General features: G+C 48.0%; 1 protein-coding gene and 1 non-coding gene across 9 annotated transcripts in view; one reads left to right on the plus strand and one right to left on the minus strand.

Moving 5' to 3' along the window:
- DAPK1 (death associated protein kinase 1) overlaps positions 1 to 27,240 on the minus strand; it is a 176,547-nt gene that overhangs the window by 70,377 nt on the left and 78,930 nt on the right. For 6 of the 8 annotated variants that reach the window (XM_058565482.1, XM_058565484.1, XM_058565486.1 and 3 more), the window contains one exon: positions 13,643 to 13,864. The exons of 1 other annotated variant lie outside the window; for it this stretch is intronic. In XM_058565482.1, the coding sequence (XP_058421465.1) occupies positions 13,643 to 13,864 (222 nt within the window). Of the gene's footprint in view, positions 1 to 13,642; positions 13,865 to 27,240 lie in introns of those variants that run through there. One more of the 8 variants, XM_058565488.1, reaches the window with a different exon arrangement.
- LOC131420281 (U6 spliceosomal RNA) lies at positions 19,267 to 19,368 on the plus strand. Its single transcript, XR_009223510.1, has one exon. It is a non-coding gene; the product is annotated as a U6 spliceosomal RNA (small nuclear RNA).

Genomic DNA, 27,240 nt, shown 5'->3' on the forward strand with positions numbered 1-27,240 from the left:
AACGACCTGGAAATCCCAGGACGAATGACCACTGGCCCATCAGATAGGAGGCAGCTGCCAACGTGGAGGACGGTGTTGCCCGTTCTTTAGCCATCCCCATAAGTGGAAAGCTGCAATTTAAAATGGGCGTAAAGCAGAGTGGTCTTTCCCTTGAGTTTGAGGATGGATTTGAAGAGGAGGAAGAAGACTTGGAAGAGGAAGAGGTGGAAAGGTGAAAGAGCTGACATTCACTCAGCAGGTGGTGAGGCTCTCAGATCACTTCCTGCCTCAGTTTCCCCACTTTGAGCTCTGAAGAGCCTGACCACTGACAGAAGATGGGGACTAGAGCAGAGAAGGGGCATAGAGCTGAGTGCCTCCCACTGACCACCTAGGTGAAGAGAAAGGGTGGGCAGCCTGAAACCCAGCTCTGTTGCAAGAGGAGGCTGACAGCAGGGAGCCACTCCCACCGGAGGCCTCTAAGAAAGATGGAGATGGCATCTGCATCTCATCTTCCACAGCAGAGTCAGCCTGGGGCCACGCCAGGACTGGAGCAGGGTTGGCTCTATGTTAGAATGCTATAATGGGCAAGGGGGACCTTTCACTGTCTGAAGAGCTCACCTTCTTTCCTGCTCACTTTTTTTCCTTTGCATAAATGTTTACTGAGTACTCGCCAGGAGATGGGCATTATTCTACTAGATCAACGACACTCAGCAGCTTCAGTTTTAGCCGCCCACCTGACTGTCCTTGCACCTAGCATCACAATGTCAGGCACATTGTAGGGTCTCAGTTTCCATCCCTCATAATCTCATCAACTCTCCTTCCAGCCTACACGTTTCCCCATCCCGTGCACCCAACATAAACACATGGTCCTACGTCCCAACCCTCTCAGGCCCAAGGTGGAAATTAGCTAGGGTGACAAACTGCTCTGTTCCCAGGAGAGAGGGCTGCTTTCACAGGCCACAAATGATGCCGAGCTCTTGGCTTTGTTTCCTCTTCATCCCACTGTCCTTACTCTAGAAAGACCCCTCACTGCTGTTCATCAGGATCTCCCGGCTGCCCTCCTCGACTGAATTCAGCTTCAGCCACTTCTATGGGGCACTCACCGTGTGCTGGTATTCATGCCCTCTGCTAGAGGCTTGAGATAGAAAGACAAATTAGTAAAATGCTGGCACATGCACTGGAAAGTTCACATTCCATTACAGGAGAAAGACACACGAACATTTAAAATATAATACGGTAAGTGCTATAATCAACACACTTCTAAAAGGTGATGAAAACACACATAAAAAAGCAATTAAATCTAACTGGGGTAGGTAGGAAAGCCGAAGAGAAAGAGGGTGATGCGGGAGCTGGGCTCTGACAGACAACCAGGAATTCTCCAGGGGGACAAGGTGTGGCATGTCAGGCAGAGGATGCAGCAGAAACAGCAGGCTGGGGTGGCCCAGGAACAAGGCATAAGCCAGTGAAGGCAAGAGGTTCTCTGTGGGTTGAGCATCAGGGGCAGAGGGGAAAGGGGTGGAGGGGAAGCGGCTCGATCCAAGGAGGGGCTGGACGTGGGTTCAAAGATCCTACACCATTCTATGGACCTTGGGCCTCATTCTGTGGCAGGAGGGAGTCTTCAGAGACGTTTTCTAAAGCTTTACTGAGACATAACTCACATACCATGTAATTGACACTTTTAGAGTATACAATTCAGTAGTTTGTAGTATATTCACAGAGTTGTGCAACTATCACCACAATCTAATTTTTAGAACGTTTTCATCATCCCAGAAGAAACCTCGTGCCTTTTAGTAGCCACTCCCCGCGCCCTACCACCACTATCTCGCCTACCTTAGGCAACCACTAATCTACCTCTGTCTCTACAGATTTGCTTATTCTGGGCATTTCATATAAATCAAAAGACATGATATGTGGTCTTTTGAGACTGGCTTCTTTCACTTAGCATAACGCTTTCAAGGTTCATCCACGTTGTAGCACGTATTAATTAGTACTTCATTCTTTTTTATTGTCAAATAACAGTCCACTGTATGGATATACCATATTTTGTTTATCCATTCATCAGTTGATGGACATTTGGGTTGTTTCCACTTTTTGTTATCGTGAACAATGCTGCTATAAACTTCCTGTGTAAGTTTTTGTGTGGACATATGTTTCCATTTGTCTTGGGTATAGTCTGAAGAGTGGAAATGCTGAGTCATATGGTAACATTTTGAACATTTTGAGGAATGGCCAAACTGTTTCCAAAGTAGCTGAACCACTTTATTTCTCACTAGCAATGTCATTACATTACATTGCAACTACATTGTTCAATTTTGGAGAAATGTTCCAGTTTCTCCAAAATCCCTACAAACACTTGATACTCTCTGTCTTTTTGATTATGGCCATCCTAGTGGATGTGAAGTGGTCTCGTTGTGTTTTGATTTGTAGGGATACCTAATGACTAATGATATTGAGTGTCTTTTCATGAAAGATTTCTAAGCAAGAGAAGTAGCTGTTTTATAATAAATCTGAGGGCAAGCTAGAGGGGAGAGCAACTAGAGGATGTTGTAATAATTCAGGGAAGAGTCAATGAGATCCTAGACTAGGGAAAAAGTATGAGAATAGTAACAAAGAGAGATTCTCAGGAGCTCTTTCAGAAGCGGAACTCACAGGACTTCATGAAAGATTGGCTCTGTGGCACAGTGGGGAGTTGAAGGGGAGAAGGAAGAGGCAAGGAAAGTGCCAAGGTTTCCAGTCTGGCAACCAGGAAGATGGTGATGCCATAAACTGAGCTAGAGAAGGAGAGGGGAGAAGTAGGATGGGAGGGGAGATTATGAGTTCAATTTAGGACATGTTAAGTTCATGGTACCTGGGGGAGATCCATTTGGGTAGAGATATTGAATAGGCAAATGGAGAAGCAATTGTGGGGCTCCAGAGACACCGAAAGATACAGCTTTAGGGATTACCAATATATTGGGAGGTGACAGTCAAGTATCACGGGTTACATATATATTAAGGGATTTTGCAAATTAGGAAGCTCTGGCAGGAGTCCTTTCAGTGGCAAGTAGAGAGATGGAAGGTGGATTAAAGTGATCTGAGGAGGGAATGAGAGTCAAAGAAGAAAAGGGGGCAGGTACAGATTGCTTCCCATCTCCATGGAAATCCTTCCCACTGCATCCATTAGACACATGGATGCCAAGAAGCATCGAGACAGCTCCCATCCATTGAGACAGGGACGCAGCACATGAGGGGCAGAAGAGGCAGGATGAACACAGCTCTTCTGCTGGGAGAGCTGCCCTGGCAACGGAAAGCCATAGAGCCAAGACTTCTAGACCTGGCCCTCCACGTCTCCACCTCCTCATTCCAATAAAGCTTTTTAATAAAGTGAAAAACAGGGAAAACAAAGAGGGGTCATACTTCAAAAAAATGTACTTCCTTTTTAAGAATTTGGGAAGGGCACATGGCCTTTGAGAAAGGAGTGCATGAGATCAAATTGATCCTAACCATCCAGTGACAAATTGTGTATTCTTCGGTCCTGTAAAGATTTCATTAGGGAGCGCCAGAAAGTTTGGATTGTAACTCCTTAGTGTCAAAAGGACTAAAGAACCAAGAAAAATCCCTTTAAACTCAGAGCAAGATTATTTTCTATTTACCTCTCCAGATCTGTGCCCTACCCTTCTCCATCCAGTTCTGGATCCAGGGAGGCTGCTCACAGAGACTGAATGAAGTTTGGCCACAGGCAGCACCACAGGGAAGGAGAGTGAGGTCAACCCCACTTCCCCCTCCTGCCAGGCTGCCTGGAGTTGGCGGAGTCCCTCTACTGTGGGTTCAGCTCAGGTCAGGCGGTTCTCTCCATGAAGTTATCCTCTCCAGTTCCCCAAGCCACTCCCCTTCCTCCCCTTCGGGTCTCAGGGTGGTGGGAACTCACTGCCATCACTGGTCCCAGAGTGCTTCCCCATCACTTGTTTTCTTTAACCCTTGGACACGCTTTTGTTAAGTCTCTTTATTAAATGCTCTTCAAACTTCCCTGTTCGTGTGCGCATCTGCTACCTGGTAGACCCAGACAGACTCAAACCCTAACGTTCAAGGTTTTATTCCTTATTCTCTAGGAGACTTAGTCAAGAGAACATTTCCTGAAGCCCAAGCGGGTAGATGAGCATCTCACAAAGAAAAATGTCTCTGTCAGTGGTCAACTGGTTCTTGAGCGACACATGACCCTTCCATTACATCGTGATGTTCTTCTTGCTCTGTTTGGACTCTCCACATTTTATTGGGCCAAGCACAGTCTTAAGTGCCGTGGGTGCCAAAGCAGGACGTGGTCTTGCCCTCAAGCAAACAAATTGAGGGAGGCCAGTATGCACATGCAGCTGTAACACCAGAGCCTTCACAAAGCCATCCGCCTCCTGGACTTCATCATTCCCACAGGAACACTAGAACATTTTCTGCTGTCTCCCAGCATCATGGAAAGGCTGAGCAATGAGGGGCAAGAACAACATGGCTGCCAGAGAAGCAGCGCTGGAGAAGGAGACGTAAAGGTCTTTCAAGAACGACCGAAACGTGAGAATCACTGCCCTACGAGGAACGGTCAAAGGTGACCGACAGTGCTAGATGAGAGGAAGAGCAGGGCAGGCTTAGAACGGCCTCCTGCTCTAAAGTGGTCTTTTTAATTTCACTCACCCTCCCCCCAACCCCCAAAGATGACAGCTTAGAAAAGATGGACAATGGGCCTTGTAATAAGTCCTACAGAAGCTCAGCAGAATTTTAGGAATCAAACAAAAAAATTCCCTCCCCAAGAAGCTACTGTCTGAGAATTAGAATCGCCACCCCCCATATCCGGATAGAATGGGCATGGCCTTCCGAACATGCAGGATGGTGACAACACCACCCTCCTGGAGTTGCACCAAGGTTTAAATGAGATAATGTGAGGCAGGGCCCCACAGTGGCTGACCCAAAGATCAAATGAAGTGCAGCTTCCCTTTCCTCTCCAAGGAAAGCCCCTTTTGTCCTTTACCTATATCCTCTCTCTCAAGGTAGTTTGTGAAGATCCACACCAAACTGGAAATGCCTTAGAAGAAGTGAATATTCTACCCTACTTTTCTGAAACAATCAATTCTGCCTGAATTTCCCCATCAAAATCTTGGGGGAAAAGAGTTACTGACACTTCTGCCATCTGGGGAAGCCCATGTCTCCCTTACACTTAATTCCATCACTACCGCAGCATTCGTGTCACACTTTGGCCACGCCTGGTAACCATGTGCATTTAGAGACTGGAAATGATGGAGACAGCTCAGAATGGAGCGAGCAGATAGTGGCTGCAGCCCCCAGAGCCCAGAGGTTCCTCATCTGCATTACAGTAAATGTGACCTTACTGTAAGGCACACACATGAAACAGAGAGTGTTCAAACATAAGAAGGTGAGGTGATATGCAGTTACTTGGAAATACAAATTAAGAGAAAAGAGCAGTACAAGTTTTTAGAAATATTTCCGTTTTTTTTTTTTGTGAGGAAGATCAGCCCTGAGCTAACATCTGTTGCCAATCCTCCTCTTTTCGCTGAGGGAGATTGGCCCTGGGCTAACATCCGTGCCCATCTTCCTCTACTTTATATGGGACGCTGCCACAGCATGGTTTGACAAGCGGTGTGTAGGTCCGCGTCCGGGATCTTAACATGCGAACCCCGGGCTGCTGCAGCAGACCGCACGTACTTAATTGCTCAGGCGCCAGCCCCCTGTGTGCTTCTTAAACAGCATTTTGCGATGACACGAGGCAGAAGGGAGGCCCTTAGGGGCTCAAGGGATGGTCTGGAGAGATTGTTACTGATCTGCCCTAGACACTAGCCTCATCAGGGAATCCACCCACGACCTCTAGTCCGGGTGCTCTCTCCTCTGAAGCAGCAGCACGAAGGAGTCTCCCCAGCTTCCCATCTCCAAAGCTGACCCCAACCACCATCCCAGATTTCCGGGCACCGTGCCTAGATGTGGGCGACATACAACTGCTGCGCAGAAAAGCCAGGTGCAAGGTTTGGGCTGAGCCTGGACTACCAAACTGGCAGCCTTTAGCCTGGGAGGGACCTGGGTTCTGGGGACAGAGAGACACATGAGTGGTGGAGGGAGCCTGTGACCAGATGGCTTCTGTCATGCAGAGAAGGAATAGGGGTAGCAAGGAGAGGGAACAGAGCAAGAGGAGAAACCGGAATGTCTGAGGGATCAGCTGAAGCCACAATTCCACAGAATTCTCTTCTGTTGTGTGCTCTCAAAATGTTGGTTAGGAGAGTGGTTGACCAAGACAGGAAGAAGAATAAGATTTGTGACATGGCCGTGAGTTTCCAAGAGGAACTGTGAACAGTTCCCAGGGATTTGGACTATTCCAGAGCGTGATAAAGTTGTGTCTGTGGTCCCTGGGGAGGGGCAAAGAATAGCCCGTGAGTGGAGCTGGGGAAGTCCCTAAGGCTAGCTGACAGGCAGCAATGTACCCCAGTTTACTTAATAGTTACAGTCATCTGTCACTTAACGGGGATACATTCTGAGAAATGAGTCGTTAGGCGATTTTGTGGTTGTGCGAACATCACAGAGTGCGCTCAGACAAACCTACATGATATAGCCTATTACACACCTAGGCTATATCATTCTAATCTTACGGGGCCACCGTTGTATATACGGTCCGTCGTTGACTGTAACGTTGTTATGTGGCACATGACTGTATAGGTCTTTCTTGGAGATAAGCAAAGATTCCAAATACCTTCTACCCATAACTCTTGTATACGGCACAGAGAACATCCAGCCAGATATTAAAATCACAAATATATGATAAAAACTACCGGTCAATGAGCTCAGATACCACATATGGTTGGTTTTTATGATTTCTGTTGTAAGAATTTTTCTAAGACCATCCAGAAATCAAGAAATCCACTTAAGTAAGTAAAAACGCCCATTTAATAAACACTAGGGAAACACGGAACTGGCAAGAAGTCAGTGTGGGGGAAGACATATGTACAGGGTTTTATTTCTCAAGAGAATTCCTGAATGGAAAATAACCTATTTCATGGGATTTAATCTTGTTGTGAAAGGTCGAGACTGTTGCCAAATGCACTTCAGTTCTCTGTTCTTGCCTAACAGTAGATATCTGAGGGGCCAGATGCCAAAAGTGTAACCTACAACAGTTCTTGAAATTACCTTTGTGAATAAAAACAAAGTTCAAAATGTCAAAAGAGCTGGCTCGAGCTCGGAGAAGAGAGAACAAAGGCAGCAGCAAAGAAAAGCCCTGAAGGTCCGGAGTATGCTCTGTGTCTCATGAGGAGCAGAGAGGAGCGAGGACGGGTGGCAGGAAAGCCTCCGGCATCAGGCCTGCTGCACCCACCAGCATCCCTTACAGCCCCACGACGGCTGTCAGCCTTGTACAACTCTGCCACTTTCCAAGGAGCTTGAAATCCCCACTGTAATCACTGCATTTGCTTCTTGAAAGGCTCTCACAATTCTAGATTTGCTGACAGCGCAGCACGGATTCATCCCCTACATCCTCTGTGCTGCTATACAATGAAAAAATTAATATTCGTATTCTTATTAGCTTGCATCTCATTTTGGCTATGAAAGAGAGTGAGCTAACTTAACAGTGATCCTGCATATAGTGATCGAATATTGCACAAACGTTTGAATACACCTCGGTAGTTGTTTGCGATGAACAAACTGAATTTCAGAAATTACTAACTTAGCCAAAGTCAAAAAGGGAGCTAAAAAGGGGAGTTGTTTCATAGATATCAAGTTTCAGTTTTCATAGATATCACCGTTTCTCAGTTGCCTGATGGAACTACCACAATCAGGTGTTGTATTTTGTGTTTAACTGGCTTACAGAGTTTTAGATTAACATGTGTGTGGGCTCCTAGGCTAGGGATGATGATTTCTATTCGACTAGTGCTTCTGTATTGTTTGCTAGGGCTGCCGTAATAAAGGACCACTCACCGGAGGGCTTAAACAACAGAAATGTATTGTCTCACAGTTCTGGAGGCCAGAAGTCCAAAATCAAGGTGTTGGCTGGTGGTCCTGGTCCCTTCTGAGGACTCTGAGGGAGAATCTGTCCCAGGCCTCTCTCCTGGTGTCTTGTAGGTGCATCATTCCAATCCTCCATCTTCACATGGCATCCTCCCTGTGTCTCAGTCTTCACGTGGCATCTTCTTATCATGACACCAATTGTATGGGATTAGAAGCCCACCCTACTCCAGTATGACCTCATCTTAACTAATTACATCTGCAATGACCCTATTTCCAAATAAGGTCACATTTTGAGGTAAAGGGGGTTAGGAGTTCAACATATCTTTTTGGGGGGACATAATTCAACCTACAACAGCTTCTAAAAGGTGACCAGCAGCATCAGTATCACTTGGGAATTTGTTTAAAATGAAAAAACTTGGGCCCTACCCTAGACCCACTGAATCGAAACTCTGGAAATGCATCCAAATAACGTATATTTTAACAAGCCTTCCAGGAGATTTTGATGCATGATAAAGTTTGAGAAACTGTTTTAAACCACACTGTACATTAAAAAAAAAAATCATTTTGTAATGCTAAGTGTATATCCTGCCCTTCCAACAGAATTACTAGCCGTTTGGGACTGTCTCTGACTGTATTTATCACATGTTGCTTCTCCCACAGTAGTGATCAACTAGTACTTACTGCTACATAAAGCAAGTTAGAATCTGGAGGTCTATGCAGGCCATATGTGGCCTTCAGATAGGTTTTATTTTGTCTGCTCATTAGTACTACGAACTAATTGCCAACATTAACAACCTAGATTACAGACTTTTCTGTAATTACAGATTACAGAATTCTCTTGAAAAAATTGCAAGATCTGGCAACACTGGATCCAAAATTCCAAACGACAACAATCAACTAACTGGTGGCTGCCTCTTTGAGGTAGGGCGTGAGGGTTCCAGTTAAGCCACAGTCCTCACCATTCCTGGATGTCCCCCTGACACTGAGGCTTCATGCAGAACAACCTCACTCATTTACATTGCCTATCTGGTCCCTAAAGGCATTTAGCTTTGAACCATGGCTGGGCAGAGGGAAGCTAGATAGAAAAACGTATCACTATCCATAGCCTGAAATACTTAGCTATTTCTGAGCAGCAAGTTTAGGAACAGAATTCTAGAAGCCAGTGTTTCTGATTAGCACCCACTTTAAGTTCTGAGAGTTTAGCTTCACTTTTCACTAGGTAACAGGGCAAATTAAGAAATGACTCAAGCACTGAAGATCAAAGTCTTGTAGTGGCTCGCTTGTGCGACAACGCGTGGGTGAGCATAGCATGGTAAGAAGGGATTTTTGTATGGGCACACCCTCATCAGGGAACAATGGGATGTGGGAGACACGAAATCGTGATTTTGAGACATCATATATGCCTCCTTCATGTATATGCCATGCTGAGCTGCAACAGCAGATCAGCTGTGAAAAGATGATTTTCCAGTGAAGCAAGTCGGGGAAAAGTCATTCTTTAAAACTACTTTTAGGACTTACGAAATTTTAAAGGGCAGATCCTAGACTAGGATTTGACAACTGTGCCTTTAACACAGACACCAAATAGTCTCTGTACAAAGGACAGAAAAGATGCCATTCCTGGACCTTGCCCAGGTCACTGGTGGCGGCTGGTGAAACATGGAGCAGAGTGGTGTCTGGGGTCTCTATCTCAGCAGCAAGGGTGGGCCTGGAGTTTGGAGGTGAGAACTCACACACACGAGTAGGGACAGGCACAAAGTTTCAACGAGGACACAAGCTTCACCAGTAAGCCTGACGGGAGCTGGATTTGCCATGGAGTTCATCATAAAGCAATAAATTGAAAAAACATCCACTCAAAGATTACTGAACCAGAGGATTCAGACACGTGGCTACTATAATGTCATAGGGCTAGTTTCTGACAAATTCTTAAATTTTATTCTCTTAACCACCACTGGACTTCAGCATTCTTTCTTTTTTTTTTTTTTTGTGAGGAAGATCAGCCCTGAGCTAACATCCATGCTAATCCTCCTCTTTTTGCTGAGGAAGACTGGCCCTGAGCTAACATCTATTGCCAATCCTCCTCCTTTTTTCCCCCAAAGCCCCAGTAGATAGTTGTATGTCACAGCTGCACATCCTTCTAGTTGCTGTTTGTGGGATGTGGCCTCAGCATGGCCGGACAAGCGGTGCGTGGGATCCGAACCCGGGCAGCCAGTAGCTGAGCGCGCCCACTTAACCGCTAAGCCACGGGGCCGGCCCTACCTACTTCAGCATTCTTAAGAAAGGAAAGAGGGGATGGAATACGTCACTGATGACTAAATCTTCCTTTAAAGGTATTAGAACTTAGAATGATGATAATTTTCTCAAAGGCAAAAATGACTATTTCTCCCAGGCAGACCTAATATTTTGAATAGTCTATCAAAAATTAAAACACCTCTTCACGGCAACGTAAAAATACACAAAACGGAACAGGCTTGTGATGTGAAAACAAGGTGTACTTTCCTTCCTCTGTACTTGTGCCACCGTATTAGTCAGGGTTCTCTAGAGAAAGGGAACCAATGGGATGTACATAAACATATATAGGAGAGAAATGGATTTATTATAAGGAACTGGCTCACATGATCACGGAGGCTGACAAGTCCAAGATCTGCAGGGTGAGTCAGCTGGACCCAGCTAGAGACCCAGGAGAGCCAACGTTTAAGTTCCAGTCTGAAGGCAGGAAAAAGCCAATGTCCCAGCTCAAAGGCCATCAGGTAGGAGGGATTCCCTCTTATTCAGGGTAAGGTCAGCCTTTTTGTTCTATTTTGGCCCTCAACTGACTGGATGAGCCCATCCAAATTGGAGAAGACAATCTGCTTTACTCAATCTACTGATTCAAATGTTAATCTCATCCAGAAACACCCTCACAGACACAACCCAGAAAAATGTTGGACCAGATGTCTGAGAATCCCGTGGCCCAGTCAATTGACACACAAAAGTAACCATCACAACCCCCCACATGCCTGGTGGGTGAAAAAGCAAGGACCATCAGCCCACAGCAGATGCTGGAATCTGTGACAAGCAAATACTTGGGGAAGAGAAACACGAGACTGAGCCTGTGGGGAAGGGGTCACCTCCTACGGCACCCCCTGTCCGCCAGCTGCTCTTATTGAGCTCGCTCAGCTCTTATTCTGGGTCGCTCCACACTGACCCACGTAAGGCTGTGTGCCACTATGCAACTCCCAGAATGGCTACAATGAAAAACAAGTACTGACAACGCCCGGTGCTGGTGGGACAACGTGGACTCTCATTCACTGATGGAGGGACTAACACATGCAGCCACTTTAGCAAACAGTTGGGCAGTTTCTTAAGTTAAACATATATTTACCCCACGACCCAGCAACCCCACTCAAAGGCATTTACCCCAAAGAAATGAAAACTTATGTTCATACACAAGTCTGTATGTGAACGTTGATAGCAGCTTCTTTCATGTTCGCCAAGTACTAGAAACAACCCAACGCCCTTCAATGGGTGAACGGATAAACAAGCAGCCACGCAGTGGAACACTACTCAGCAATAAAAAGGAGAAAAGGACTCCTGCATGAATCTCAAAAGCATTATGCTGAGTGAAAGAAGCCAGACTCAAAGACTGAATAGGATATAATTCTATTGATATGACACTCTTGAAAAGACAAAACTATAGTGACAGAGAACAGCTCAGTGGTTGCTGGGGGTGGGGGTGGAGGGTGGGGGTGACTGTGAAGGGATAGTACAAGGGAGTTTTTGGGGTAATGAGACTGTTCTGAACCCCGATTTGGGAGGTGGTTACACAAATCTACACATGTTAACTTTCACAGAATTACACAACCCTCCTCCAACATCAAATTTACTGTACGATAATTTAAAAAATTTAAAAGTCAAATGGTAAAAAATTAATCATGTCATCCATTTTATGCACAGAATAAATGGGAAATATCTACAGAACGGGGTCAATCAACAGAAGCTGAATCTGGACTATACACACTCGGGTGGGAGTAAGAAGGGCAGGACCTCACAGGCATCATTCGTACAGTCTGATACCCGAAGGGGATAAATGACGTTCTCGAGTCACTGAGCACAACCTGGTAATTCTCTGAAAAGGTTAACAGCTGTGATTTGTAACGTTTCTTTCCCAGGAACTTTGGATTCATGGTTTCTTAAAACAGCCTTAAGGGAGGAAATTTAGGCTTAGAGATGGCAAAGGATTTGCCCCAGATTCTGATCTCAGTCTGTCTGGTTCCTGAGTTGCCACACCGAGGCACAGTGAGGATTACACCTTGTTCCCTTCTGGACCCCGAGCAGGCCCCGAATCCTCTGTGCTCTCAGAGTCCTGCTCTTCCTTTAAAGCAGTGGTCTCAGCTGGATGGAGTGGGGGGGATTTTGCCCCCAGGGGACATGTGTCAAGGTCTGGAGACATTTTTGGTTGTCATAGCTAGGGGGTAGGGTGCTAGTGGCCTCTGGTGGGTAGAAGCCAGAGATGCTGCTAAACATCCTACAATACACAGGACACCCCCCGGAACAAAGAATGATCCAGTCCTAAATGTCCCCAGTGCAGAGGCTGAGAACTTCCTGGTTTAAAGAAGGACGAAAGGAAAGGAGTATTCAACATATCCATGAGCGAGACAAGGTTGGAGGTATTTCTAACTTATCTCATTTATCTCCTCAAGATCCTCTTGAGGTAGGTATTGTTAACCCCAATTTATAGTTAAGAAGGTTACAGCTCAGACCCATACAGGAATGGGCCAAATCCCAGGGACAGATAAGCAGCTGGGGCTCTGACTGCAAAGCCCAGGGCGCCAGCAGGGTGGGCCGGCCTCCGTAGAGCTCCTTTCACTTCCATCTCCTCCGCTCTCCCAAACCACCTCCAGCCCGAGGAGAGCTGCAAACAAGGGGAGCTGTTGGGCTGGCAGAAGGGCAAGTCTGAACTCTAGAGGCTCCAAGAAATGGGTGGGGTCTGCCATCACTGAGAACCACCTAGGGCTGACTGGTTTGTCTCTTGCTCCATCCACCCCTCTGCCCTCAGGGCACTAATGTCTGTCCTCCGTCCAAACAGCCCAGAGGCAGCCCCAGTGGCAGTTCTGGACGGCTTCTCCTCCTCGCCTCCTCCCGGAGCAGTGGGGCGGGCAGGCAGGGGCGGGACCCGGGGGAGGCGTCACAGAACAACGCCTTACAATCAGTGTCCCACAAGAACATCTGACGAGCAGGGCGCGCCGGAGAAAATAAGCAAAACGCTTTAAAAACAAGTCCCATGATCACCTCTGATGATTCTGGTTCAATTTTACCCTTTCATATAATTAGTGTTGACAGGTCCAACAGTTGAAAATGGAGTGTGTGTGCAAGATAGAGAAGGAAGAGAGGAGAGAGAGGAGAGACAGAAAGAGAACGGAGGAGAGAAGGAGAAAACCAGAGGGAAGGCGGAGGAACAGCGTGAGAGGAGAGGGACATACACCTAAAGCCTAACATGAAACTCAGAAGAGACAGCCTCCTGACAACAGAAGAGGAACCCCGAGACTGGGGACCCTCTTGCAAACCAGGTGGGGCCACATCAACGGGGGCTGCGATCAGACTCCAGAGAGGCGCAGCGAGGCCTCAGGGCTCAGGGCGGGCGGCGGCTGCTGCCCAGCCCGGCAGAGCAGAGCGCCTCCCCTGGAGGCCCGGGCGGGGCTGACCGCGCGCGCGCAGCACTCACAGCTCCAGGATCAGCACGACGTCCGTCTTGCTCTCGTAGACCTCGTGCAGGGTGATGACGTTGGGGTGCTGGATCTCCTTCAGGATGCCCACCTCCCGCTCGATGTCCTCGCGGCTCACGCCCCGCCGGCTGGACTTGGTCCTCCTCTTCTTGATGAACTTGGCGGCATACTGTAGCCCGGTGCTTTTCTCACGGCATTTCTTCACCACTGCAAACTGCCCGCTGCAGAGAGAAGGCGGCGGAAGGTCACGGTCATTGATATGTTCTTTATTGTTCACTGAAAAACAGGACTTGAGCGAGGACATGGCATGGACGCACAGCGGAATTGTGAAGAGAAAAGTCCAAATGGTGGGAAATTCACAAACTAAAGAGGATATTTCTTAATTTATGTATTCCAGTTTCATTAAGGTTGTTTCTTTATGAATAATGTTGCAAGGAATAAAAATTCTTTTCTTGAATTACATTTTACCGAATGGGTATTAATGCCTCCAATTTCCGTGCCCTCCTCTTTCCCTCCTATTTCAGATGTGGGACAGAAGGAAGGAGCTCCCCCCTCACTTCCGACAAGCTCTTTTCCTGTATGTCTAGGAAAACAAGGGGTGAGACCAGGGAATTGGTAGAAAAATATGCAGGGCCTTGCGTTTGATGACAAATTTCTAGCACTAATATTTATCAATTGAAACACTGAGAACAAAAAAGCTGTACATTTTGGTCACTCTGCCGGGACTGATGAGCCACATCAATGTACTAGACATCGGCTGGTTGGTACTCCAGGATCACCTCCCTTCCCAACAATGTCTACATCTAGGATCCGTGGTTCTGGGGACGCTGACTCCATCCCCAACTACAGATATGGAGCCAATCAGTGCACTACATTTTCTTGCCTCCACTGATGAGCTCATGACCTAAGAACTCCCAGAGAATGCAAAGACAAAGACTTTTTCTGAGACTCTTTTCTCTTTTGGATGTGAACAGTGAACTATATGACCCCAAAAGCTGCTGCCAGCCATCTCCACAAGGGGAGCCACTCTTGGTTTAAAGCCAACCATTGCAGGGGCAGAGCTGGTAGAAGGAAAGAAACTAGGTCTGTGGTAACACTGTGGAGTGGCTGGATCAACCCTAGCCAGAAGCCATCTGCCTTTGGATTTTCAGCAACATAAGCCAATAAATTCCCTTTATTACTAAAGCCAGTTTGATTTGGGTTTTCTATTTCTCGCAAAGTATCCTATACATCCTATGCCACAGCGTGTAACCAGAGCTTCTTACCCATATATAAGAGAATATAATAACAGAACTTGACACAAAATAATAAGACGAATACGTAAGCAGGTGAGATCTTGAGAGGTAAGGAGGCCATGCTGAAAGTAAGTGAAACAAGGGAAAGACCCTTCCTGTATGGACGCTGACACCCTCGCTTCTTCCCTAGCGCCCAAGGCAGGGTGGATCCACCCATCACAGGATCTGTGCATTTCTTGGCACCTGCTGGAGAACTGCTGTGTAGAGAATTATCACAGTTATTTTTACCTAGCTATATTCTCCTCACATGAAGACAAAAGGGGGAGAGAAAATCAAATTAAGGGTAATATTTTGATGTTAAAGAATGGATACTTTAAAACGTTACTCATGTACTTTAGCAGCGGGAGGCCAGTGAAGAACAAATACATAATGAAGGATTATTTATATAATGTAGCAGCGTCAATTTTTTTGCATGACAAGTTATTAACACCCTCTTCCCCCTGCAGCAGGATGGCAGGGAAGCTGAAGAATAAATCACACCGGAACGCCAACACCCACTGCCCGTAAACTCACAACCTAAGAGTCATAGGGTCTGTTACGACTTCATGAGCCATTTGCCGATTTCTCTAGGGAGTGAAGACCTGGGCTTTCTCTCTATGGGGGGGTGGGCAGCAGAGATGGGGCTCCTGGAGAAAAGACGGAAAGCAGCCCCCCTCCCCACAAAGACGGTATCACGATCCCACTGAGTGCTCCCCGGGGCCCCAGGATCGAGAGGGGGCAGTGCACGGGCCCAACCCAGGCTCTCTAGCCCACAGGCAACCCGTGCCTCCAGGGTCTGGGCTGTGCACTCCTCGTCATGGTCACGGCGACTTGTCTGGGGCTATAAACAGTCAAGGAAGACTCTGTGGTTTGAATCACGTTGCTTTAAAAAACACAACCAAAGAGCCAAAAAGTAAATTTCAGCGAGAGCCACAAAGAATTGACATGCAAGCCTAATCCAAAGACTCTCCTGAATGTGTATTCACCCCCAAATGTCCGTGTTGACCTTTCCCCCTTCTAATTATGGGAAGCCGAGAGCATCAAGGACCACCCACCCTAACAGCCAAGTTAAGGCAAGGTACTCGGTATCGGTGGGTGGCGGCCAGAGGCATGTGCACAGGCCTCAGCTGACCGCATCCCCAGGTGTGCAGGGAGATGCCTGGAACGCACGCCCTCACCACAGAATTGACTCCTCACTGACACTTCAGGGTCCCCAGGAGGAGGCGCTGGCGGGAGAGGAGGGGATAAGGGGCCGACAGGTGGGAAAGGCTCTGACCCAGGAGAAGATGTGATTCTAATGCCGCATGGCTGCATGCTAGTGTCCCAGCTAACCTTGGCTGCAGAGGGTCCAAAGAGGGCCTAGAATGATTTTGGGGAACACTTTCTACACCCATCTCAATGCCACCTCTTTAAAGACACTTTTCTCTGTTTATCTCCAACTCCCCAAGAATCTGCCCCCACCTTCTGCTTCAATCCAGTGCTCTCTCCTGCACCTGCGTCCACAGAGCACCTCGTGCCCCTTGTGTGTCACTTGCTGTTCTCTGCTTTTCCTTGCCCATTTCTACCCCTCCCAAGATGGTAATTCCTTGAGGACAGAGGGACATCTTTCTATCCCCTGGGGCACTGGGTGCAGGGCTCCACCAGGAACCCATGCACAATGCTCATGTGCTGCTCTTGAACTCTGAATCTATGATCCTAAAACCAGAGGAGTTAAACTGAAGATGCATCACCGTAATTCAACAGAACTGTGTAGGGCTGGCAGCACAGACTGCCTGTGTTTGAGTCTTGCTTCCACCACCTGCTGGCTGTGTAACTGGGCTTATGTACTACTGAACCACTCTGTGTCTCAGTTTCCTTATCTGTAAAGTGGGATAATAATAGTGCCTACCTGGGGGCGCTGCTGGGATGGAAGGGGAAGGATGAAATGAGCTAAGCCGGGTGAAGTGGTTAGAACAGCACCTGGCAGTGGGAAATCTTCAGTAACTGTTAGCTATTACTAATCTTTGACAACTGGAATTATTTTCACTAGCTCACAGTTGCTTAAATCTCAAAACACTGCGATGTTACCCCCAAAATATCACCTCTCATGACTGCCAGGGGGGAAAGAGCCCTAAAAAAAAGGCCACAACAGGGCTGTACTGTGCTAAAGTGTGCAAAACTACTGCTAAATCTGGCAGCTGGCTCCAACCTTCAAACCGTCATCCCATCCCTTTCCTCTCCCTGCCCCACCCAGAGGGAGTCGCGCTCCCCACTGCTCCCCACATCCCGGCCCCCCGGGAAGCTCAGAGTCACAGCCGAGCCAAAGGGCAGGCAGGAAGCCCACGGGGGCCCAGGGCCTTGGCATGCACTTGGTAATGCGTGTGGGGAATTGCACAGCGGAATGTCCTCAGGCGTCCAACAAACTGAAGACAGACTCCTCGGAGAAGAAATCCTCCGCACACAGTCATTTGCTCTGTGAGGCCTCATTCGAGCTGGACTGCTGGTTAATGGCTGCGTGGATCCTTTCTTTCCTGGGCAGCTGGCCCTCGCCCCGGCTCCCTTGCAACCACTTTGGGGGTCAAGTCCTCTTCTCCAATCCCTCCCTCCCACCTCCAACAACTATAAAAACAATTTGTGTGGGTTTTAGAGGGCAAGGGCTTCTAAATCGTGGGCTCCCAGAGTAACAAGCTGATCATGCTCCCGGGGTTTGCTCTGAGCAGGGAGGGCAGTAGGTGGATGCAGAGAACACGGCCCCCAGGGCCGCTCTCGGGGCTGCCTGTTGCTCCAGCCCTCCTCTTACAGACTCATGAGGCCCCTCAGGAACTGCCAGCCACACAGAGGCAACGGAACAACTAGCTTCTTTACTGGAAAACAGAAACTCACTGTATACTAGGACATCTACACTTGACGGGGCAGAGGACAGGAAATCCTCATTTTTTGCAGAGTCCGTATTTGTGAACTTGCCTACCCACTAAAATTTATTCGTAACCTCAAAACCAGCACTCGCAGCGCTTCCGCAGTCATCTGCGGATTTGAGTCGCCTGATGGTCACGCTCCCAGCTGGAGTCAGTCAAGGCCACGCTCTGCCTTGTATCCGCTCTCATCCTTTTCATGGTCTGTTTAGTGCCACGTTTCTTCGTGTTTTGTGCTTTGTGTCAATGATTTCACCACTTATGATGGCCCCCAACGTGGTGCTGGAGGGCTGTCCGGAGCTGGCCAGCATAGAGACCGGGATGTGCCCGACAGAGAAAATGTGTGGGCCGGTCAGCTTCACTGGGGCACGACTTACAGCGCTGTCGGCTGTGAGCTCAGTGTGAACGAGTCAACACTAGATACTAGATCTAGGGCCTTTTCACAGAAACACACATAAAACGAGGTTAGGCCTTGACCTGCTGACGAAATGTCGTGACCAGAAACTCACAGGAACCTAACCCTGTGTTTTCACTAGGACCAATGGTTCAGTATTTGCTAATTCAGTGTTTGTGGTGAATTTACAGAATATCACTACCACGGATAATGAGAATCAGATGTATGTCGTTTTTAAAAAATGCACTAATATTCTCTGTCATCTAATAATTGATAGAACAGTTTGTTGCTAGGTACAGACAGGCAAATTCATTTTGACATAAAGACTTCCAATTAAATGTAACAAACATTTATTAACTACTAGTGGTCAGATACATACAGAGACAATGAGGCACATCCCTGCTTTAAAGAGTTTTACACTAAAAAAATTTTGATTAAAAAATAATCACAAATGTTATTAAAAAGAGAAAAACTCTGGCTAAAAGGGGCAAAGCTTCATAAGGAACAACCTGCCGTCTAATTTCTTTGTCTGATTTACTGGTGTATCTAATTTAATCACTACCCTTGTAGTCCCTCAGTGAACTGTACCCAGGATTCTATGCAAGGCACCTTACACAGATGACTTTATTAATAATCACAATTCTGTGAGATATACACATTGTTGTCATCTCTTCTACCAATGAGAAAACCAGGTCTCAGAGGGATTTTTAAAAATTGCCCCAAATCGTTCAGCAAGTAAGTTGCGTAATGGAGAAGTGAATCCAAACCCAAGTGTATTTGCCTCCAAGGCTCTATTCATTGCACCCAGCGGCCGTGCTGGGCTTGTATCCCTTCTATCAGAAATACAAGCCACCCCCGGTGACGCCACAGCCAGGACTGGAGCATCATTCTGGAAAAAGCTTTGTGAGGCGAAGACAAAGAGAGGGACTTATGGTTAAATACATTTGGGCAATGTTGTCTTCCTCTCCCCATTGAAAACTCATACAGTGTTTTAATTAATTAAAACCATCGCTGTAACATGTTCTGAGGTGCTCTGCAATGAAAAGAAAACCACGTTTGTATGTGTGCTTATGGAGCACTATACTAACAATTAGAAAGAACCACAGAAGATTCGCAAGGTCAGTGCACAAGGATGACATGCAATTTGTGAAGCATTTATGTTTTTGTAGGTCTTATATATTCCATAGCGCATTAAAAATAAACCTGTTAAACTTTGTTTTGTCCAGTCAGGTCTTATTTTCAAATTCATTTCTTTGTGGAAGCTTTGCTCACTTAGAGAAAGACGGGATGGACATACAACATCAGAGATGCTGCATTCAGAACGGAGGAAGAGCAAGTCGGCTGGACTTGACAATTTGCTCCACCTTATGGTTGGTACCTAACGCAGGGCCCAATATTTTCATTGTTGACCTTGATCCAGACACCACATTAGAACAAGCCCCCCATCCAGGAAGGTGGTGCAGATTTAAAAAAATGACTAAAACAGCTATAATTTTTCTTTGATTTTAAATATGTATCCACCCAGTGCATATGACAATTAAAAATTATTTATAGTAACCATTTATTATTGTGAATTCCATACATTAATGCTGGAAACAGACCTAACTTAAATCTAATAGCTAATAAGTTCCATCTCTCCCTTCCTCCCAAGTCTTCACAATAAGGTTTCTAATTAACATAAGATAATTTTTACTTTTAAATTCATATATCAACCCCCGCCACAATTTTAGTGCTGGTTTATGGGCCATCTATTTTTCTTGAAGAGCTGTGTTGACAGAGTGGTCGCAGCTTGAATTCTGCTAGAACACTGGAATTACAGGTCTTAAATAAGAGGTGAGGTGACAGAAATGATTTTTCAAGGATGAGTTAACATTTGATAACAATTCACATTTATGGCAGGGGAAAAGACCCCAAAGGGTTTACAGACTAATGGAGAGACAAGCATGTAACACTACAATGTGGGAAGGGCCATAACAAGGACACGGCCACTCTGGGCCACCCTGGGGAGAGAGTGAGCTCAGCAGACCCAGCTGTGTCCTGAAGCCTGAGTGCCAGCCGGGAGATAAAAGAGATGTATGCAAAGGGACGGGTTCCAAGAGGAGGCACAGCGTGGGCCAAGGGAGGGAGGCATGAGAGAGCCTGCCTGATGTTTCCAGAGAGAAGAGAGAGTGGCAGGGAGGTATGAGGGCAGCCCCACAAACAGGACCCTGCCCAGAATGGTGGAATGCCAGCCCAACTCAGCCAACAATGTGGGAAAGCAGGAACCTCTCTGAGTCTCTGTGCGAGGGCAGTGACCACATGGAACGAGGCCATGCATGTCAGCGTAAGCTGGGTCCTCTAAACACATCAAGCACATGTAAAGGATGAAAATTAGCAAGCTGTTTCAGTTTTATACTTCTTAAAGACGCCCAGAGGGTAGTGTTTCAGTGGCTGACAAGCAGCACCAAGTTTCTTCTTGGCATTTTTCTACCCAACAACTTTGACGTCTCAGTGTTAAGTCCTTACATTTTTTTCCCATTAGGACTAACAAAGCTATTTTCATTTTGGATGGAGACCTATTCAATTTGTTACCTTTGGTCCCAAAGGACCTTGGGGCTTTGCTTGGATGCTGAAGTTTTAGCCCGTGGGTAGGCGATAGGAAGCAGACTGCATTTTGCGAAGATGGCCTCAGCCACATCTTCCATCTCACGTGCTCTGCTGCAGTGTGACCTTGCCTCTCCCATCACGAGGTGGCTCTTAGCCGATCCCCTGGAATCTCAGCCTTGCCTGACCAACAGAATGTGCAGAAGTGATTCTGGGGCTTCTGCTTGGGTTTCTCAGAACACACATTCTTGGGAGGTCCCTCTTGGAACCCAGCCACCATGCTGAAGAGAAGCCCAAGCTGTGCAGAGAGGCCACCTGGAGGTGCCCCTCTCAACAGCTCCCGCTGAGCTGGCAGCAGTTTTAAAAGGCTGGCCAGGTGAGTGGCCAGTGGACGTCTGGCCCACCAAGTCCTCAGCTGGCTCCAGCCCAGCCAACATCTTAGTGCAACCACAGGAGAGTCTCAAGGCAGGAACACCCCGACAACCCACGAAACAGGAGGGATCACTAAGGTATTTCGGATGGTGGGAGGTACAGATGACCCAGGAAGCTGTGTGGAGGAAGGATTCGATACAGAGCTTGAGGGGCCAGTAGGTGACCACTGTCATGGACCATCCTCATGGGAGTGCAGGGGAAAGGAGTGACCGTGGCTGACTGCCTTGAACGCAGGTCCCACCCCAGGCTACACACACACCGTCTCTTTACATCAGCAGGCGTGGGCTCACTTTCCAGGTTCTTCGATTTTCCTCTTGGCAGCAATCCTCCATCTTTCAAGGAAAGTGCTGCATCATTTCGGAGGGACCTCTGTGCCAGAACCCAAACCAACAACAACAAACCCCAAAGACTCTCACTGAAAGGCCCTAACAGATTTCTGCTGAGCTGTGCTTGTCTCCAATTTACCTTTCCCAGTATCTGTGGTGAGGGAGGCCCCACCCTGAGAAGCACACAAAACCAAATGCTCTGAGGAGACCCAGCAAACATACCACTGCCCAATCTTCATTCTGACTGGTCCAAATGCCCAGGGCACTCCCAGAGTGACACCATCTTTAGGCGACACGTGAACAGGGAGGACTTGGTCCTCTCGTTCAGCGGAATCCTCTCCTTCCATCCCAACCCACCAGCCGCATGGATTTCAGATGACGCAGGCTAACCCCTCACGGGAACCGGGCACTTCAGCACTAATTGTGCACAATTCCCTTGGAACATTTCCATGGTGCAGCCCACATTCAGAACTGCTCTCTTTCTGCCTTTTGAGAAGCTACACGTGACAGGAAGGCAAACCATTTTTTACCAAAAAGCAAAGCTGGCAATTTATTACTATTATTTTTTTAAACCCTCCAAAAATTATTTTGAATTGCTATCAGGGCTCAGTCAAAATGGCACATGATTTGGAGAACAAGGGTTCCCCCACTGATGAGACAGCAGCACAGGTTGCCAGGGTACCGACAGGGAGAGGCTGAGTTTTCCAAGGGGATAAACAGCACAGCATGTTGCCCCAGGAACCGGAAAAGCACGTGCGAGTCAGGAGTGAGATGCAGAATGGGAAGTGCTGCCTGAGGACGGCTGGGAGACACATGGGTGGGTACTGCACCCGGCAGAGAAGCACAGGGCAGAGAGGCGGGCCCGGTGGGGAGAGCATCCTCTCGCAGGACAGGACCACACAGGGAAGTCTGCCCAGGAGAACAGGGCAAAACCCAGGATCCAAGGCAAGGGCAGGCAAGGGTCTGGCTTCTCAAACAAGTGTGGTGTTGCCAGTGGGTCAAAGAAACCAAATACAGAGTATCGGGTGGCTGGAGCAGCCTCATCATAATTAAGGAATTAGCAAACCGGAGCAGGTGAGGACTCAGAAATAAGGAAGACAGCAGTCGGTGCCTTTGCTCATTCTACTTGTCCCTGTGATACCCCTTAGGAGGGGAAGATCTGAGGTCCACCCAGAAGAGCATTTCCCAAATAAAGAGATGCTACTTGGAGAAAGCGTTTCATGGCCAAGCAGGTTTAGGGAAAAGTGGGTAAACAGAGTCACAACAGGTCTCTGTCTGCAGGACTCAGACACTGCTCTCTCCCAGGGTCCGTGGTGTTGCAGAGGTTTGGGTCATTGTTAACCACAGAACCTTTCTTTTTCTTTTTTTGTCACGGAGCATTTTGAAGCCCAGTTTTCTCAGGAAAGTTTGCTTCGGTCCTCTCTCGAGTTAAACGGTCAGCTTCCTGAGAGCTGGGCTGGACTCTGCACACACTGCTTCCTTTTCATTCTCAACACAGGGCTGCACTTTGAGGGTATTTCCTAAGACACAGTGCCCGTCACAGGACCCCTCCTGTGGGCCTGGGGGGAGCAGAGCTGGGGAGGGAGGTGCCCACTGAGGTTCAGACCCTTTAGGGACTCTGGCCCCTGAGAAGAGTGGGGACCAACTGCATCAGGCCTAGGAGAGGAGGCCGCCCGGCGCCTTGGGCCTGAGCTCCTCCGCCTCCTTCTGGCTGCTGCTCTGCACTGCGTAGAGGAGACAGGCAAATGCGTGCTGGTCTCGGTCCTGACGTGAGCCCAGCACCACCTGAAATCAGCTGGGAATCTGGAGGTTCTCTCTCCTTTCAGGTAGTCCATTGGGTTGGGTGCCTTCTGTGCCAACTGAGAGCAGCAGAGCAGGCATGGCGAGTGGAGGCTCCGTGGCAGCGCGGCGACACCTGCCGGTTGATTTAGGCGAGCCCTGAGCCCTCGCTGCCATCTCAGGCCACCCCGAGAAGAATGTGGTGTGATGGGAAGGAGCCCGCATCCTGCGGACCCCTCAGAGCGAGCCCCAAATGGTCTCCCTGGCGCGCGACTTCCATGGGCCTGGAAGTAACACTGCCATCTTGTTCTGGATGGCGTTCCTGTGGTTTCTGTTACTTGTTGCCATTCCTAATCTTGCTGATTCACAGCTGGTCTGTGACCTCAGGAATTTATGATCCCAGGGACCGACAAGGCAATTCCGTATCACAGCTGCGAGTGCTGCATGATGGATGCGTGCAGAGAGCCAGGCATGGCTCTGGCTGAGGGCTGCAGGAACTTCACCCTCTCTGCTCAGCACCCCTACTTAACTCAGGGCCAGGCACAGAACATGGGCCTGTTGCCTGCTAGCTGTTTGTTCGTTTGTTTTTTTTTGGTGAGGAAGATTGTCCGTGAGCTACTATCTGTGCCAATCTTCCTCCATTTTGTATGTGGATGTCCGTCACAGCATGGCTTGATGAGCAGCGTGTAGGTCCATGCCCAGGATCTGAACCTGCAACCCCAGGCTGCCAAAGTGGAGTGTGTGAACTTAACTACTATGCCAATGGGCTGTTTTTGTTTTTAAAGCCAAAAGGGAAAAGAAAGACGAAAACAAGTATTGGAAAAGTGTCATTTGATACAATCTAAACAGGACCTCCGACAGACCAGACAAATAAAACAAACAACACTCCAAGTATTTTCTCCAAATACTGTAAGCCCCCCATAGGAACCAGGATTGCCCTGCATGTCCAGTATTATGGAGAATAAAATGCCCTTATAAAGAAATGGTGTCACACCAGGATCAGCCCTCCCATTTAATGAATGGTGACCAGGACAGATGACCAGACAGCTGCAGGGGCCCTCAGGAGGCCCCAGGTGAGACTCAGGGGTCCGGCCCTTGCCTGATCATTCCGACTTCAGCACGCTACTCCTCCAACCAACGCCACTATTTGATCATCCTGACTTTGTCACATAATCCCGTTTCAGCTATTGGGCCAAAGTTAACTGGGCCATAAGGTACAATCTGTTCTCAAGTCAGCCAACTGCTCTCAGGGGAAAAACACTGGAAGAGGGAGCAGGAGGTTGATATAACTTCATGGGGAAAGAGAAGACAGACAGGGAGCTAAGCTGAAGTTCCCTATCCCATGGCCAAAAAAAAGAAAGTCAGATTAAATCTGTTCAAGGTGCTAAGGTTCAAGATGGGAAACAAATGGCCAAAGGTAATGAGAAAGGAAAAGTTCGACAGAGTCTGACAGGCACAGGTTGTAATTATGCAAATACCATCTTGAGTTGCATAGATTAAATGTAGTTTATAGGAACTATGGGATAATCCCCCCCGATAGGTACTCTGCCTGGTTCTGGGCACAGGAGGCGCTTCACAAGGACGTCTGAATGTTTTCATGTCTTCCTTCTCAGGTCAGGTAGAAATACTATTTGCCGTGTGTTTTCATGGGCAGGTTTGGGACCCTCTGTCTTGCTTTGTCATTCAAGAATTAGCTCCATCTCATCCCAAGAACTCAGGTTTGTACTGGTGAAGAGTTTGGGCTTGCATGACTGTGGAAGGAATTCAGCTGCGCTTGGTGCTATACGGCTTTCAGCGCAGCCGCATGACTGGCGTGCTCTGGAGAGGCTGTGCACTGGCCTGCCTGGCTCTGGGGCAACACAGCGGAGGGCAGTGGCTTCTTCAGGGCTTTCCTTCTCTGGGGTCACAAGAGCCACGGGCCTCAACGAGGCAGCCAGTGGTTGTCCGGCTGTCAGCCCAGTAGGAGGGATCCTTTTCACAGAGCACGCTTGGCCAAACCCTTTCCCATGATGTCTACAGATCTGTCACCTTGGCTCTGAATCAGGTGGGGACTCATCTCGCAGAGGAAGTCTGGGAAGAGGAGAAAACAGGTAGAGGACCGAGGGGTCACTTCAGGCCAGGCAAGGAGAGGCTGGCAGGGAAATTCACTGCTGGAGTTACCTGAAGAGATAGCCACTCAGATAAAACTGAAAGATAACAAGTTAAAGAGAAACCAGAGCTCCCGGGAAGTCTGAGCAGTCCCTCAGGGGAAGCACAACTCCCTGGAAGCCTGCGATCGGACCTGAGCAAACACGAAGCTCATCGTCAGAGGCAGGGGAGGGCTGCAAACACCACGGCCAAGACAGGGAATACATGGACGACAGGAATTCTCCCAGGAAGGGAGACTTCTGAGGAGCAGGTGTCACTAAGCAGGTCTTCACTCAAACACTAAAGAAAGTAAAAAAATAATTCGCACGTATGAGGTATGAAAGGGATACCTCCTGCAGCAGGGACAGCAGACCCAATGACCTTTCCATGGGGTGTTGCTTCCTAGGCAAATGTGGAATCTGAACTCAGGGAGGCTCAAAGTGACCATCCCCGGGGTCTTCAGAAGCTTTGTGTGATGGAAACGTAACTTTCTGGCAGGTGGGGGAGGGAGGGATCAAGGGCCAGAGGAGCACTGACCTCTGGAATGGCCCCTGCTGTGGAGCCACTGAAGAGCCCTTCAGCTTTTGGGCTCCCACTCCCTCATCTGCAGCGGCAGAGGGGAGGGCCTCTGCACCCCTCCCCACACTCTAGCCTTTGACTCTGCAGAGCTGCATGAGGCTGCCAAAACACCTCCCCTGAGGATCTCACTGTCGTGCCACACAGATCAAGAGCCAGGGCTTATCTGCAGTCACATGGAAACACCTGCAGCAGGCAGGCTGCCCTGTTTAAAGATCCACCATGACTTCCAGGCAGTAATGAGGCCTGAAGACAATGTGGCCATAGGCCTAGAGCAGGGGACAATCTACTGGGAAGAGACACATGCTCTTGCCCGAAGGCGGGCACACCAGAAGGTGCGTGCACTCCGCAGGCTACTTGTCCAGACCTTCCACTCTAGGTGCTGACTTCTGGGGTTCTAGATTAACTTGAGAAGCGAGGGCAGCTGGACTCTGGTGTAGCAAGGTGGCTTCACGGTGACAGTCAATTCTGAGAGGGAGGTGCTGGCTAAGAAGCTACAGAAATCAACACACGTGATTCTGAGCTTATGTTTCATCTAACTGGCAAGTGAATGGCACAAAAATAGCACATTTTTCCAGCTACTTCCTGATTTGCTAGGCATCTGTGAGAGATGTATCCCTAGTTACCACGTTTAGAACACTAGAAGAATTGGCTCATTGAGTTTGAATTCTAATCCCCTTCATGGTGATCGACCAATATATTAGATTTTAAAAAACTGTTTATATCATACTTGTATATAGGATTCTTTCTGAAAATTAACACCATTTATTGAGTCTCAAGAGCCCAATATGGTGCATTCAATAAAATTTTAGAAATAATACATGTTGACCCAATCACCTATGGGTCACTATAAATGTATATGCTGACTACACATCTGTTCAAATTGTTTCCACTGACCTTCTGGACATGGAAAAACAGTTGCTCCAGTATTTTAAAATACCACACAAGATGTCTCATCATTTGCTTTAAGAACAGCCTGGCCCTGCGCAGTCCACATGCATTTACTTTTCTCAAACATTTACTGGGCTCCAGCTTTGTGCTCGGCCCCAACTGGGCCCCTGGGAGCTGCCCACCTGCCTTAGAAGCTTGTCAAGCGGACAATCGGTATATTTGATCTTGCACATTCATTTGAAAAGCAAAAGTTCCTTACAGTCCCCATATGGGCTACTGACACTTCAGGGGAATTCTCCTCATCTCCTCCAGGCTAAGGTCTCT

Source organism: Diceros bicornis, chromosome 22 (genome assembly GCF_020826845.1).
Source record: "Diceros bicornis minor isolate mBicDic1 chromosome 22, mDicBic1.mat.cur, whole genome shotgun sequence".
NCBI lineage: Eukaryota > Metazoa > Chordata > Mammalia > Perissodactyla > Rhinocerotidae > Diceros > Diceros bicornis.